The 18,458-nt window shown below is 33.7% G+C and overlaps 1 protein-coding gene across 1 annotated transcript in view; it reads right to left on the bottom strand.

Moving 5' to 3' along the window:
- Positions 1–18,458, bottom strand: part of SH2D6 (SH2 domain containing 6) — a 1,258,756-nt gene that overhangs the window by 1,018,383 nt on the left and 221,915 nt on the right. The window contains exon 2 of the mRNA XM_044084299.1: positions 918–943. Coding sequence (XP_043940234.1) covers positions 918–943 — 26 coding nt within the window. The remainder of the gene's footprint in view (positions 1–917; positions 944–18,458) is intronic.

Below are 18,458 nucleotides of genomic sequence, written 5' to 3'. Positions count from 1 at the left end.
ACTTTTTCTCCATTCCTCAGGCATCCTCTCACTTTCCAAGTATATATATATATATATATATATATATATATATATATATATATATATATACACACACACACACACACACATATATATATATATATATATATATATGTATATAAATCATTTACAGTTTTAAGCAGTGAATGCATGTTGCATACTGAGAGGAGCATGATAGTTGGGAGTCTATATTCTATTTTATGTAAAAGTACACTTCTTGCAATGGCATGGCATCCTTCATGTGATAGGAAATGTGACAATTTGTAGCTTTATTTTAGTGAAAGCCTGGTGTACCACCACTGTCTCAGTGTGCAGTTTAAATGAAAAAGATAAAAAATGAGGCTAAGACATCTTTGGAATGTCGCCATGTGAATAATGCTGCCTAAAAGATTCTTGAGAATTAGTTTAGTACTATTTGCGTGTCCAATGGAAGGAGTTCCATAATGTTTTGGAGCCGATAGACATAGCATCACATCTGATTTCTTGGAGTTTGTTAAGAGTTTATGTCTGTCCACATACAATGTTAACTGAAGTCCACTTGTACTTTTTTTTCTAGTCCTTTTATTGCCCTATCAGACTTGATGAATAATAGCTTTCATTTGATCATAGAATGGAGATCTTGGGGAGATTTTGGCATTTGTGCTCTATAAGAAGGAATGTGCTTTTCTTAGAGGTTTCATGGCTAAATGTTAGTTGAAGTCAGATCAATGAAGTTTTTTGAGAAAGATACAGCAAAGAGTCTGAGCCAGGAGACTTACTGCAAATCTAACAATCATTACAGAACTGTTCCAGCTTTATAGAAAAATACACATGAAGATTCATCAGACTAAAAGCATATAAACTGTATTATATTCCTTTTAACTATTTTTTTCAGAATTAAAAAAAAAAATACTTACGCAGCCTTTGCTCTTCCAAACAAGTTCTAAAAGGAAAAAAGTACAAAAGAAACATGAGCGCACTAGATGTTAACAGAATCTCAACTTTGTAAACATGAGCACACTAGATGTTAACAGAATCTCAACTTTGTAAACATGAGCACACTAGATGTTAACAGAATCTCAACTTTGTAAACATGAGCACACTAGATGTTAACAGAATCTCAACTTTGTAAACATGAGCACACTAGATGTTAACAGAATCTCAACTTTGTAGACTTTCAGCATTTTGAAATTGCCATCAGTTTCAATCCAGATTTTATCGTTTGTGTTACCAGGGCATGATAAATACAGCACATGGTATATGTTGTTGCTTTAGGCACTCATATTCTTATTTTCCCCATCAGAAGCAACATCTAGCTACCCATCCAGAAAAATGGGGAACATACTAGAAATGTACTAGAGCAAAGTAAACCGCTGAGATGTGAACATGGAATTGAAAATGATAGATTCCATGTCACACATTTGATTTACAACAAAGAAATAAGCCAGCAACAAGTAGACTGTAATGAAACAAAAGTAGTTTAATAAAAACTACTAAACCAGCATAGTAGCATCCTAACACAAACCGGTTTCGGCCTGGGTTTTGAACCTAGCCTTCTTCAGTGTACAGCAAGGAGGCTTGTCAAAAAATGCTGAATTTTAAACCAGTAAAGCCATGCTGATTGGTTAAACAATAGACATATGCTGATAATTATTCAGCAGATTATAATTAATACATTCAAATATATTTAGGACCAAACATTGTCAAATATACAAAGAATAAATAAATATATATATATATATATATATATATATTTTTTTATATATATTTTTTGCTCCAAATATACAACAAGGATATATCCTATATAAGGATGTTTATTTATAAACATTCATTTAACCCAGGATTAAATAATGCACCCAATTTAGTTATCCATTTCTTTTCTTTTAAGTCAAGTTTTTTATGCCAGCCGCTCTTATTGGTTCTATCACCAATAATTTTATCAATGATAGTAAAATGAAATTGTGCAGTACTATGTGTAAGAGTATGTTTATATAATGCATTAGATGTTTTTTTGCATCTGATGTCACTGAGGTGTTCCAAGACACGTAATCTGACTGGTCGAGATGTTTGCCCAATATAGAATGAGTGGCAAGTACAACATGCCAGATAAATGGCCCAGTCCGTATTACAATTGGCAAAAAATGTAATATCAAAAACTGTGTTGGTGTTTCTACTAGTGAACTCTTTAGTTTTCATCATGTGCTTACAATTGACACAGTGTCCACATGGAAAGGAACCAATCAGCTTGTCCCCCAAAATAGTAGTTTGATACACCTGGGGTAAAGTAGATTCAAAATGATGTTTGTAATGGTTGAAATGACTTGCCAAATTCTTGCCTTTTCGAAAAGAAAATAAACATTTGTTAGGAATAATGGCTTTGATTCTAACATCAGCTTCCAGTATGTTCCAATTGTCCCTAATAGTCTTAATGAAGTTATTAGTATTTCTACCAAATGTGGTAGTAAATCGTAATGTATTTGACTTGATGGGCTTCTTTTGTATGTCAATAGATTAGGTCTATGTAGACCAGAGGCATAATTCTGAGCCATTGTCACATATCCTGAATTATAGCCCCTGTCCATAAATCTATTGTGCAAATCCTGAGCATGATTGACAAAAGTATTATTATCAGAACAGTTACGTCTTATTCTGATGAATTGTGATTTAGGAATGTTCTTTGCGATATGTTTTGGATGAAAGCTGGATCGTGGAGAATGGTATTATACTGAGGGAATTTTCTATAAGTTTCAGTTGTTAAAGTATTATCATTGTTTCTGGTTACCAAAACATCCAAAATGTGATGGATTTTTGGTCATAAGTGATTGTAAATTGTATTCCCCATTTGTTATCATTCAGATATTCCATGAATTCCTGAAGATATGAAACATCAGATTTCCACACCATCCAGCAATCATCCAAATATCTTCGCCAGATATCAATTTCAGGTAAAACAAATTATGAGTGTCATCATAGATCATAATTTGTTCGATATCGCCATGAAAGATCAGCATATATGGGGCAAAAGATGCCCCCATAGCTGTACCTCTGATCTGTAGGTAACATTCCTGATTATAGAAAAAAACATTTTTGGTCAACACATGCTCAGTCAGATTTAACAAAAGCGTATTGAATCCTGGTTGATACATATTAGATTTATTCAGCCAAAATTCAATTGCATCAAGTCCTGCCCAATGTGGGATGTTGGTGTATAGTGAACATACATCCAAGGTACAGAGCCACTAAACTGAATCTAACTGCATCTCATTGGCGATACTCAAAAATTGAGTAGTGTCTTGTATTAAATGATCTAACATATAACAACAAAGGCTTTAAATGCATTGTTAGAAATTCAGAAAGAGGTTCAGTAATAGACCCCATACCTGACACAATGGGCCTACCTGGTGGATGTAGGAGATCCTTATGTATTTTCGGTAGAAAGTAAATGTATTGTCTAGTAGGATCAGTAATAGTTAAACGATAAAGTGTTTTTTTATTAATGATGCCATTCTCAACAGCAGAATTCAGAAAATCATCAATATCCTTTTTGAATACTAAGGTGGGGTCCAGTGGCATTTTTGTGTAATATTTAGCATCATTAAGTTGTTTATGTGCTTCAATATCATAATAGCTCCAGTCTAACACTACCACTGCCCCTCCTTTATCTGCGTTGATAATGACCAAATCTTTATTGCGTGCAAGTTCCTCTAGACAAGATTTTTCACCATCAGTCATGTTATTGGATATAGGTATACCATGACTATGCTGAAAGTGTAACTCATTAAGTACACTCCGCAAAAATAGGTTGACAGTTGGATGCATAGGAGGAGTAAACTGTGAAGTGTGATATTTGAAAGATTCCATTTGTGAAGGTTCAAGATCACCTCGGTCCTGAAAAAATAGTTTGAGGTTAATGAGTCTGCAAAATGCAAATAGATCATTAGTAAATATATCTTCTGAAACAAAAAAAACAGGAATGAAAGATAGGCCTTTGTTTAATAAAGATATCTGTTCAACTGTTAATGTAGTACTAGAAATGTTACATACATTGTTTACTTTTTGGTCAATATCTCCATCAAATTCTGAAGACTTGTAACTTTTCTATGCTTCCTGCCCCTCCTCCTCCCTCTGTGTTCCCTAAAGGGGATACATAGTTTTTACGTTTGGGGTGGGGAATCAATGGTGGACTGTGTGTCAGTATCTGTCCCAGGCAGGTATCAAAGTCAGTAGACTCTATATTACTACCATGCCCTTTGAGTATGGGCGGACGTTTCCTTTTAAATTTTGAAAATTGTTTATTTATATTGTGTCCCTCTTGAAATCTAACATGTCTGATGTTTTAAGCGGTTGTCCTTCCCATAATCAGAAGGTCGCGAGAAAATTTTTTAAGTTTTCTTTCTTTCAGAATAGTATCAAAACTTAAAAGTTCAGTACTCAACTTTGCTAATAAAGTGGGAAAAAAAGTTTCATTTTGATAATGATTGCACTCCTCAATGGACTTAAGAACTGAAGTGGTTTCACTATCAATAATTCTAGTGTAATAATCAGATAGAGATTTCACAAACTTCATTGAACATTCCTGTTGAATGGAAGACCATTCTGCAGTTAAATTCTCATCAGGGCTAGCCACCAAAGGCTGTATTTTCACTCTGAGACCCCTAGGGCAAATGCCCTTTGCTAAATAGGCTTTAAGTAATTTGTGATGCCAAACACAAGATCTAAGTGCTCTCATATTTTTGTTTAGTGCAGCAAATTGTTGTTCACATTTTTGTTCAGGTTTCAAAGAGATAATATTCCCTGAAGTTGTGGTGTCATCACCAATGCCAAACGCTGCAATATCATCTTTATCCGATGATAGATCCAAAAGTATCTTTTTAAGATCCATAATGTATTAATATTATTCAAAATATTATTAAATACAACCACGTCCTGTACATAAAGATCAAATGATCTAACAATAATCAGACAATAATGGCAATAGACAATTTATGCCAAGAACTCGCACCCTATAGCCACGTCCGATACAGGACAATAGTGGTGTATTAATTACAACTATGAAAACAAACGAAGGTCTGTAGTTTGGCAAACAAATTATTTTATTTCAAAAATGAAATCTTAAATTTATTAAGAAGGTCCCAGATGTGAAAAGAATATAAGACCCTGAAAAAAATATATATACTAGTTCAATGAAGTCAGATATATATAATCAAATATAACTGTTTTTCAATGTGCACTAGTATTGTTCAAATTGTACAGAGGAAGTCATGGACAGATACTGACAATATATAGATATGTCAAAAAATGTATATAAAAAAAAACAAGAAAGCCAACTAGACTATATAATTAGAATTACTCATACTATAGAAGGAGTCAACTAATATTATAATAGAGGCAATCATAAAGACTCCAAAGTGGGTAATTTGTATAAAGTAGTATAGCTCGTTCACTATATTTAGAAAATAATGTGCTTCATTGGTAAACAGTGTATCTTATCACCTATAAGAACCGACACTATTAAATCATCTATACTTTGTGAAAAGTTGTTAATCTTGGCCCTCATGTAACACTGAAATTGTTAAAACAAAAAAACTTCAACAATGAAAAATCATTGGAATAATGTTACCCAGCATTTTCATAAACACCCACAGCAAAAAACATCCTATACTGAAAACAGGAAGTATATATGCTTCAAAGTGCTAACTATAGATCATAAATATAAACAATATTTGCTTTCTGCATCAGTAATTATCTAAAGAGGTGATATAAATCACAGTATAGGAAAAAAAAAAAGCAATCATTGTTTGTTATTAACAAATAGGAAAGAGCCACACTATTAAATACATCAAAAATAGTCCAAATGGAAGCAAGAAAAAAGTCCATCTATGTTAAAGAATAAGGATACAGTCACTGTTAAACATAATCTGATGATAACCACCAACTGTATAGAGATATAGTCCAATCCTAGTCGCATCGAAATGCAGTTGGCGTCGACCAGTTGAACAAGTAGCCTTGACAAAGTTTCATGAAAATGTAACTTGTACCCGTGAAAAAGTTCAAGTAGTTTCATAAAGTTGAATAATGAGTCAAAATATAGTCACAATAACTCAAAGTTGAATCACAACCCCAGATGTGAAAAGGTTGTCAGCCAATATTCCGATGTTATGCACTGAAGACTAGCCGTGACAAAGTTTCATAAAAATGTAACTTCTGCCCATAGAAAAAAAGTTCCAGTAGTTTCATAAAGTTGAGAAATGAGCCAAAATATAGTCACAAAAAGTTGAATCACAACCCCCAGGTGTAAAAAGATTGTCAACCAATATTCTCATGTTATGCACTGAAAACGCCAACAGTCCTAGTTACAATTCGCCATTTTGAAAAATAAACCACGCAAATACATGCAGCATTGGCGCACATGAAATAATGCCTTTTTCCACCTTTTTAAATAAGTGCTGCATGAAACCCAAAAAGATCGTAATGTGCCCAGTTAATGTGTGAATAAGCAACTCACCCAATGGTACGCACAAGCATTACTGTAGTTTACATCCATCATAATGCTGTAAACACTAATGGAAAACGGCTGGGGATATCCTGCTATGATATAGCTGTTGGTGTGCAAAACAAAATTCTTGAATATCCCTTAGTTGTAGAATACAATATGGTCCAAAAACAATTCGAAAGTGAATCCGATTAGGTAAACCAAACGCCTGGCCACAAATACAACGATACAGTCCACCATAATTCCCACAGCAGGAGGAGAGAAAGGAGTAACGTACAAAAATGTCCCCTGCGCGTAAGGAGCTGCACGGCTCTACGTAAATCAACAACAAAGAAATAAGCCAGCAACAAGTAGACTGTAATGAAACAAAAGTAGTTTAATAAAAACTACTAAACCAGCATAGTAGCATCCTAACACAAACCGGTTTCGGCCTGGGTTTTGAACCTAGCCTTCTTCAGTGTACAGCAAGGAGGCTTGTCAAAAAATGCTGAATTTTAAACCAGTAAAGCCATGCTGATTGGTTAAACAATAGACATATGCTGATAATTATTCAGCAGATTATAATTAATACATTCAAATATATTTAGGACCAAACATTGTCAAATATACAAAGAATAAATAAATATATATATATATATATATATATATATATATATATATATATATATATTTTTTTTTATATATATTTTTTGCTCCAAATATACAACAAGGATATATCCTATATAAGGATGTTTATTTATAAACATTCATTTAACCCAGGATTAAATAATGCACCCAATTTAGTTATCCATTTCTTTTCTTTTAAGTCAAGTTTTTTATGCCAGCCGCTCTTATTGGTTCTATCACCAATAATTTTATCAATGATAGTAAAATGAAATTGTGCAGTACTATGTGTAAGAGTATGTTTATATAATGCATTAGATGTTTTTTTGCATCTGATGTCACTGAGGTGTTCCGAGACACGTAATCTGACTGGTCGAGATTACGTGTCTCGGAACACCTCAGTGACATCAGATGCAAAAAAACATCTAATGCATTATATAAACATACATAAAAATATATATAAAAATATATATATATATATATATATTTATTTATTCTTTGTATATTTGACAATGTTTGGTCCTAAATATATTTGAATGTATTAATTATAATCTGCTGAATAATTATCAGCATATGTCTATTGTTTAACCAATCAGCATGGCTTTACTGGTTTAAAATTCAGCATTTTTTGACAAGCCTCCTTGCTGTACACTGAAGAAGGCTAGGTTCAAAACCCAGGCCGAAACCGGTTTGTGTTAGGATGCTACTATGCTGGTTTAGTAGTTTTTATTAAACTACTTTTGTTTCATTACAGTCTACTTGTTGCTGGCTTATTTCTTTGTTGTTGATTTACGTAGAGCCGTGCAGCTCCTTACGCGCAGGGGACATTTTTGTACGTTACTCCTTTCTCTCCTCCTGCTGTGGGAATTATGGTGGACTGTATCGTTGTATTTGTGGCCAGGCGTTTGGTTTACCTAATCGGATTCACTTTCGAATTGTTTTTGGACCATATTGTATTCTACAACTAAGGGATATTCAAGAATTTTGTTTTGCACGCCAACAGCTATATCATAGCAGGATATCCCCAGCCGTTTTCCATTAGTGTTTACAGCATTATGATGGATGTAAACTACAGTAATGCTTGTGCGTACCATTGGGTGAGTTGCTTATTCACACATTAACTGGGCACATTACGATCTTTTTGGGTTTCATGCAGCACTTATTTAAAAAGGTGGAAAAAGGCATTATTTCATGTGCGTCAATGCTGCATGTATTTGCGTGGTTTATTTTTCAAAATGGCGAATTGTAACTAGGACTGTTGGCGTTTTCAGTGCATAACATGAGAATATTGGTTGACAATCTTTTTACACCTGGGGGTTGTGATTCAACTTTTTGTGACTATATTTTGGCTCATTTCTCAACTTTATGAAACTACTGGAACTTTTTTTCTATGGGCAGAAGTTACATTTTTATGAAACTTTGTCACGGCTAGTCTTCAGTGCATAACATCGGAATATTGGCTGACAACCTTTTCACATCTGGGGGTTGTGATTCAACTTTTGAGTTATTGTGACTATATTTTGACTCATTATTCAACTTTATGAAACTACTTGAACTTTTTTCTACGGGTACAAGTTACATTTTCATGAAACTTTGTCAAGGCTACTTGTTCAACTGGGTCGACGCCAACTGCATTTCGATGCGACTAGGATTGGACTATATCTCTATACAGTTGGTGGTTATCATCAGATTATGTTTAACAGTGACTGTATCCTTATTCTTTAACATAGATGGACTTTTTTCTTGCTTCCATTTGGACTATTTTTGATGTATTTAATAGTGTGGCTCTTTCCTATTTGTTAATAACAAACAATGATTGCTTTTTTTTTTTTCCTATACTGTGATTTATATCACCTCTTTAGATAATTACTGATGCAGAAAGCAAATATTGTTTATATTTATGATCTATAGTTAGCACTTTGAAGCATATATACTTCCTGTTTTCAATATAGGATGTTTTTTGCTGTGGGTGTTTATGAAAATGCTGGGTAACATTATTCCAATGATTTTTCATTGTTGAAGTTTTTTTGTTTTAACAATTTCAGTGTTACATGAGGGCCAAGATTAACAACTTTTCACAAAGTATAGATGATTTAATAGTGTCGGTTCTTATAGGTGATAAGATACACTGTTTACCAATGAAGCACATTATTTTCTAAATATAGTGAACGAGCTATACTACTTTATACAAATTACCCACTTTGGAGTCTTTATGATTGCCTCTATTATAATATTAGTTGACTCCTTCTATAGTATGAGTAATTCTAATTATATAGTCTAGTTGGCTTTCTTGTTTTTTATATACATTTTTGACATATCTATATACTGTCAGTATCTGTCCATGACTTCCTCTGTACAATTTGAACAATACTAGTGCACATTGAAAAACAGTTATATTTGAGTATATATCTCTGACTTCATTGAACTAGTGTATATATTCTCTCAAGGTTTTCTATATATTTTTTCACATCTGGGACCTTTTAACAAATTTAATATTTCATTTTCTGAAATAATATAATTTGTTTGCCAAACTACAGACCCTTGCTGGTTCTCATAGTGACAATTAATACACCACTATTGTCCTGCATCAGACGTGGCTATAGTATGCTATTTTTTGGCATCAACTTTCGATTGCCATTATTGTCTGATTTTTGTTAGATCATTTGATCTTTATATACAGGACGTGGCTGTATTTAATAATATTTTGAATAACATCAATACACTATGGATCTTAAAAAGATACTTTTGGATTTATCATCAGATAAAGATGATATTGCAGCGTTGGCATTGGTGATGACACCACAACTTCAGGGAATATTATCTCTTTGAAACCTGAACAAAAATGTGAACAACAATTTGCTGCACTAAACAAAAATATGAGAGCACTTAGATCTTGTGTTTGGCATCACAAATTACTTAAAGCCTATTTAGCAAAGGGCATTTGCCCTAGGGGTCTCAGAGTGAAAATCCAGCCTTTGGTGGCTAGCCCTGATGAGAATTTAACTGCAGAATGGTCTTCCATTCAACAGGAATGTTCAATGAAGTTTGTGAAATCTCTATCTGATTATTACACTAGAATTATTGATAGTGAAACCACTTCAGTTCTTAAGTCCATTGAGGAGTGCAATCATTATCAAAATGAAACTTTTTTTCCCACTTTATTAGCAAAGTTGAGTACTGAACTTTTAAGTTTTGATACTATTCTGAAAGAAAGAAAACTTAAAAAATTTTCTCGCGACCTTTCTGATTATGGGAAGGGACAACCGTTTAAAAACATCAGACATGTTAGATTTCAAGAGGGACACAATATAAATAAACAATTTTCAAAATTTAAAAGGAAACGTCCGCGCTCCATACTCAAAGGGCATGGTAGTAATATAGAGTCTACTGACTTTGATACCTCGTCTGGGACAGATACTGACACACAGTCCACCATTGATTCCCCCACCCCCAAACGTAAAACTATCTATCCCCTTTAGGGAACACAGAGGGAGGAGGAGGGGGCAGGAAGCATAGAAAAGTTACAAGTCATCAGAATTTGATGGAGATATTGACCAAAAAGTAAACAATGTATGTAACATTTCTAGTACTACATTAACAGTTGAACAGATATCTTTATTAAACAAAGGCCTATCTTTCATTCCTGTTTTTGTTTCAGAAGATATATTTACTAATGATCTATTTGCATTTTGCAGACTCATTAACCTCAAACTATTTTTTCAGGACCGAGGTGATCTTGAACCTTCACAAATGGAATCTTTCAAATATCACACTTCACAGTTTACTCCTCCTATGCATCCAACTGTCAACCTATTTTTGCGGAGTGTACTTAATGAGTTACACTTTCAGCATAGTCATGGTATACCTATATCCAATAACATGACTGATGGTGAAAAATCTTGTCTAGAGGAACTTGCACGCAATAAAGATTTGGTCATTATCAACGCAGATAAAGGAGAGGCAGTGGTAGTGTTAGACTGGAGCTATTATGATATTGAAGCACATAAACAACTTAATGATGCTAAATATTACACAAAAATGCCACTGGACCCCACCTTAGTATTCAAAAAGGATATTGATGATTTTCTGAATTCTGCTGTTGAGAATGGCATCATTAATAAAAAAACACTTTATCATTTAACTATTACTGATCCTACTAGACAATACATTTACTTTCTACCGAAAATACATAAGGATCTCCTACATCCACCAGGTAGGCCCATTGTGTCAGGTATGGGGTCTATTACTGAACCTCTTTCTGAATTTCTAACAATGCATTTAAAGCCTTTGTTGTTATATGTTAGATCACGAATACAAGACACTACTCAATTTTTGAGTATCGTCAATGATATGCAGTTAGATTCAGATTGGTGGCTCTGTACCTTGGATGTATGTTCACTATACACTAGCATCCCACATTGGGCGGGACTTGATGCAATTGAATTTTGGCTGAATAAATCTAGCATGTATCAACCAGGATTCAATACGCTTTTGTTAAATCTGACTGAGCATGTGTTGACCAAAAATGTTTTTTTCTATAATCAGGAATGTTACCTACAGATCAGAGGTACAGCTATGGGGGCATCTTTTGCCCCCATATATGCTGATCTTTTCATGGCGTATATCGAACAAATTATGATCTATGATGACACTCATAATTTGTTTTTACCTGAAATTGATATCTGGCGAAGATATTTGGATGATTGCTGGATGGTGTGGAAATCTGATGTTTCATATCTTCAGGAATTCATGGAATATCTGAATGATAACAAATGGGGAATACAATTTACAATCACTTATGACCAAAAATCCATCACATTTTTGGATGTTTTGGTAACCAGAAACAATGATAATACTTTAACAACTGAAACTTATAGAAAATTCCCTCAGTATAATACCATTCTCCACGCATCCAGCTTTCATCCAAAACATATCGCAAAGAACATTCCTAAATCACAATTCATCAGAATAAGACGTAACTGTTCTGATAATAATACTTTTGTCAATCATGCTCAGGATTTGCACAATAGATTTATGGACAGGGCTATAATTCAGGATATGTGACAATGGCTCAGAATTATGCCTCTGGTCTACATAGACCTAATCTATTGACATACAAAAAGAAGCCCATCAAGTCAAATACATTACGATTTACTACCACATTTGGTAGAAATACTAATAACTTCATTAAGACTATTAGGGACAATTGGAACATACTGGAAGCTGATGTTAGAATCAAAGCCATTATTCCTAACAAATGTTTATTTTCTTTTCGAAAAGGCAAGAATTTGGCAGGTCATTTCAACCATTACAAACATCATTTTGAATCTACTTTACCCCAGGTGTATCAAACTACTATTTTGGGGGACAAGCTGATTGGTTCCTTTCCATGTGGACACTGTGTCAATTGTAAGCACATGATGAAAACTAAAGAGTTCACCAGTAGAAACACCAACACAGTTTTTGATATTACATTTTTTGCCATTTGTAATACGGACTGGGCCATTTATCTGGCATGTTGTACTTGCCACTCATTCTATATTGGGCAAACATCTCGACCAGTCAGATTACGTGTCTCGGAACACCTCAGTGACATCAGATGCAAAAAAACATCTAATGCATTATATAAACATACTCTTACACATAGTACTGCACAATTTCATTTTACTATCATTGATAAAATTATTGGTGATAGAACCAATAAGAGCGGCTGGCATAAAAAACTTGACTTAAAAGAAAAGAAATGGATAACTAAATTGGGTGCATTATTTAATCCTGGGTTAAATGAATGTTTATAAATAAACATCCTTATATAGGATATATCCTTGTTGTATATTTGGAGCAAAAAATATATATAAAAATATATATATATATATATATATTTATTTATTCTTTGTATATTTGACAATGTTTGGTCCTAAATATATTTGAATGTATTAATTATAATCTGCTGAATAATTATCAGCATATGTCTATTGTTTAACCAATCAGCATGGCTTTACTGGTTTAAAATTCAGCATTTTTTGACAAGCCTCCTTGCTGTACACTGAAGAAGGCTAGGTTCAAAACCCAGGCCGAACCCGGTTTGTGTTAGGATGCTACTATGCTGGTTTAGTAGTTTTTATTAAACTACTTTTGTTTCATTACAGTCTACTTGTTGCTGGCTTATTTCTTTGTTGTTGATTTACGTAGAGCCGTGCAGCTCCTTACGCGCAGGGGACATTTTTGTACGTTACACATTTGATTTAACCACCTTCTTCTTCCCCTTAGGTTTTTCAGAATCCATCTGAGCAATAAAATGATAGTATTATTCAATGCTACATGCATCTAAGGCTATAAAGTAGTCAGGAATGCAGTTTGTAGGAAATATTCCATTACTGTGTCTAAAACTGACATTGTTTGGCATCATCCAGCAAAGCAGGACCATAGAAGCATTGACACTGTTGCATTACTTGTCTCTTTTTCTCTCTGTCTCACCCAACACACACAGACACAGACGCACACATGCACGTGCGCGCGCACACACACAAATACACACGCACACACATGCATGCACACAGACACAAACACACGCGCACGCGTGCACACACAAACACACACACGCGCATATACATGCATGTACACACACAAACACACACACACACAGACATGCGCACATGCATACAGTTGTAAGCACATGCACACAACAGGTTAAATTTCAATCCATTCAAAGTCACAGTAAAACCAAATCTGCTGGCAAAGATTTCTTGGCAAAGAGTTATCTGTTTCATCCCCAACAAGCCAAGGCTACATCTCTCTGTCTATAATTTTATTTCTAATACGCCCTGTTGTTAAATCATAGATTTGAATAATAACATTCACGTGTCTCTATCATTTATGTTGAAATGCTGTTTCAGGACTATGCTATACTATCGATGAAGAAATGTTTCTACACACCTGTCTGGAATCCTTTGCTGCTTTTTGTCACATTTTTGTGTTCTTGGGTATCTTTTTCTCCAAACATAATGCTTTCCTATACCTTTTTTTGTAGTTAAAGAATTCAGTTCCTCATTGTTAATACAGGTATCACATACTAAGACCATTTAGTTTCTTTCTTCCACTGATGCTATTAGGAATAATCTGTTGCATGTCAAAATTGTCCTATTCAGGGATAGAAGTAGTTAATAAACCTCTCTGAATCCTATCTGGAAATACTGTGCTGTTAAATACAAAGGTAAAACTAGCATTGTTATACCTCTCTGGTGGAATAACTTATTATAATACATATATATATATATATATATATATATATATATATATATATATATATGACAAAAATGGATAAAAAAGGCATTAATATCATATCTATAGGAAATACAAATCAGATGAGGGAAAATAAACTTTAAATTGCCTCTAAACGTCTAAAAAGAACAATTGTGGCTATGAAAGGAGAAACTGATGAAACATTATTCAGTAAAAAAGGCAATAAGAAATGTTCACTAACTATTTCAACTCACTGACTAATGTCCATACTAAAGTGAGTCTTGTTTTATATGATGGTAATCTTGTGGCTAAACCCTCAGAGGTGGTAGTTACATTTAACAGATATTTTGTTAATTTAGGTTCAAGTCACATTTATACTTCATTCTGTGTAACATTTAATATAGGAGATAGGTCTTTTCATAGCTAATGACATTATTAATGTTGTTTTGAAAAAGGTAATTAAAACACTAATATGAGACATAATAATATATCTGATCTTCTGTTATACTCAGTGAAGGATGTGATAGTAGAATCTTAACAGCACATATTTAACTACTTTTTAGTAGTTGGTTTGGTACCAACAAACTGGAAGATCGTGAGCACAGACCCTATTTAAAAAGTGGGAACAAATGGACTTGATTCAGAACTTTCATCCAATTAGTTTCTCTTCAATACTATGCAAGTACTTTGAGAGATATCACTTGAGTTCATTGATGTCAACTAGTAAGTATACTTTATCAAAAGATATTGTACAGCACAGTACTTTCCAGTGAAGATCTGTGTTTACTGGCTTGGTGGACATTTACAAGACCATTTCTGCAGCATTAAATTTCTAACTTCCAGTTATTGTGATGTACCTTGACTCAGTCAAGGTTTTTGACTCACTGCCACTCAATGTCATCAGCGGTCTAATTGCACATGTCTAGTTAGGCAAATTAGAGACTAGCTAGATCAAAAGTTTAACAGAGTAACTATCTAAGAGTAATATTACAGATTAATGTTTTAAAATGGATAAAGATGGACTGGGATTGTCCCAAGAATCTGTCTTTTGGCTCATTTTGTTCAGCCTTTTTTTTTTTTTTATTCTTTACTTTTGACTCAAAACTGTTGGGTTTCTAAATATACTGATGACATCAAAAGTGTAGCTGTTCTTTCTTTGCAGTATGATGCTGTAGTTGTGAATAGATATCTAGATAAAATACATTCATGGATAACAAATAAATGCACTGCTATCAGTATACACAAATGCATAATCTTATATTTGATTATTTGTAGATTTGACCTGGAAATAAAGTTCAATAGTTCAAAACTTGAGATGACAAAATTTAAGAGATATAGGTGTCTGGATCTCTGGTAAATTTAGTTTTAGAGAAAATACAACTAAAGTCAGAAGTAAAACACTTACAGTGCTGGGACTTATGTTCAAAACATTTTCAACTAGGGACCCAATTATGCTACTTAATTTTGAAATTAACTATATGGCATTATTAGAACATGATGTATAATTTTGCTGCTGTAAGAAAAGTGATTTACAACTGCTCAAATTGGTTCAACAGAACTTAACTAAATGAACTCTTTCCATCATCATGTGGCGTCATTTCCAGGCTCAAGCACATGAAGTACAGTATATACATTAATACATACGGGGAAGGCTATGTCTACATTACAAGGCATTTCATTGTCTTTGTATTGTTATCAGAAATACATCTTAGTCAGAGATTTCAAGACATAATGGGTAATTTGTCAATGTTTGACTACATAAGACAAACATGCATTAATTACATTAATGTAATTAAGGTTCTGTCTTATCTCGGTCTATATTGTTCTTATGGAAAGTGACTGCCTAGCTACAAGAAATCATTCTCTCTGTTTTCATTAAAAAGTCAACTAGATTCTTAAATCGCTATGGGAGTTTATGATATAAGGATACTAGAGTCTGCATTCTGTGCTAGCCTTTGGGCCAGAATGCAAGGCCTCCTCATACCTCTGACCCTAGAATATTCAATTCAGTTATTACATTATTGTGGCTGACCTCATCTGAACTGTTTCGACTTTGTTCTTCTGGACATGCATTTTCCAGAGTGAAATGTGATATTCCATACAATAATTCAGATCTTATCTACCAGATGCACTGTGTTCTAACTATATATTTTCTATGACACTATCTTAAGTATCTCTTACCCCCCTCCCCATGCAGTATCCCACTGTTTTCCTGACAATCTGCTCACCTTTAGTTTTGCCACAGAAATACCTCAACACTTTTTTCAGGTATGGATATCATTCCACATTTTTGAGTTAGAGAGCTGTACACTTCAGGTTTCTGTAGTCTTTGCTTGGGCTTTAACAACCTAAATGTTGTTTGACTTAGTATAACAAAGTACTGTGCCTTAGACTGAGCCTATATTTTTGTCATTTCTCTTTACATTTCTTTCCCACTCCCTTTTTATGGGTGTGTCTACATATTTGCAGGTTTTGGTTTCACCTCAAAAAGAGATTTACATTTCCTCCCAAATCTTCATTTAGGTCACTTATGAAGCTGTTAGAGAGGAGTGGTACTAAAATGTGTGCCTTTAGTACTTCACAGATCATTGCCCCAAAATGCTGTCTCATATTTTACTTCAGATTTGCTATAATGCATTATTTGCTAACCTATGTCACACAATTAAAACATAAATAGTCCCTTTGTCATTACTTTGGCAAAAAGTTTATACTGCCTACAACTTAAATGCTAGATTCAAATTACACTGCATTCTTCTTCAGAGAAATCTCCCACTGATAGAAATGTCATCTACACACAGCATGTAGGCCTCTGCTTCTTTCAGATGCATTGTTAGAGTGCAGAAAACTGTAAAGTGTACCTGAGTACTGGTGAAGTTTTAAGTGAATTAATTTTTACAATATTTATGAAATTATGAAATCATACAAATAAGTGTTTGATGCTTAATTTATTACATATATTTGAAATGTTTTTCTTGCACAGCATAACGCCCCTCATTAGGTTGTCTGAGACCTAACCATAACAAGGATTTGTGTGTAGCATTTTGAGGAATTTATTTCCTCCACCTGCATATCCCAGTGCCAAGGATACTATGATATCTACATTAGGGGAATGTTCTTCCTCACTTTTATGATATTTATTCATATTTGTGTGATAAATTTAAACAATGAGAACTGTGGACATGAAATATACTGCATGCAGGTGATAATCATGCAATGGGATGCAACCTCATTATCACTAAACTAAACGAAGTGTAACTTGCCCAGGCTCTTGAAAAAGCATGTTATGAGCAAAAATGAATAGTGTAAAGTAGTCTATATTTGTAGGATAAGTCTTAGCATCAATAATTAAATAATAATAAATAATAATTAAATAATGCGGTCATAAGTAGGAGTAGGACTGTTTTACTGCTCAGGATGACAACTTAGGAAAAAGTCAATAATTTCAAGTAATTGATCAAAAATAGTTTGTCCAGCAGGCTGTTCAAACAACAAAACTGAATTAGTTTTCATTGTTTTTGTCAAATGATTTTTATTATATAACAAAGAGTTTTCGCTGGTATACAACAGCCAAGTGTCAACCACTTAATATCTTAAAGCGTTCATTGAAGAAATCCACCATACTTTAAAAGTGATGTGGAAACAAATCTTTTATTGCAAGTAAGCGCTTTCAACCGTAGGCTTCTTCAGACTTTCATAACTAACAACAACATTGCTGTTTAAATATCCCATTATACAACGCTATTGGTTAATTAATGCTCCATATTAAAGGCATCAAGCGCTGAATGCCTTTAATATGGAGCATTAATTAACCAATAGCGTTGTATAATGGGATATTTAAACAGCAATGTTGTTGTTAGTTATGAAAGTCTGAAGAAGCCTACAGTTGAAAGCGCTTACTTGCAATAAAAGATTTGTTTCCACATCACTTTTAAAGTATGGTGGATTTCTTCAATGAACGCTTTAAGATATCAAGTGGTTGACACTTGGCTGTTGTATACCAGCGAAAACTCTTTGTTATATAGCGTTTCTACATTTATTTTGTTTCGTTGGTTTCCTGCTCTACTTGCTGGTTGTGTCCTTTGGATTTTTTAAATGATTTTTATTGTTGTATAACAATAGA

Source organism: Protopterus annectens, chromosome 9.part0 (assembly GCF_019279795.1).
Source record: "Protopterus annectens isolate FY-2018-M chromosome 9.part0, PAN1.0, whole genome shotgun sequence".
NCBI lineage: Eukaryota > Metazoa > Chordata > Ceratodontiformes > Protopteridae > Protopterus > Protopterus annectens.
Note: the sequence above shows the minus strand (reverse complement) of the source record. Positions and strands in the feature narration are given on the sequence as shown.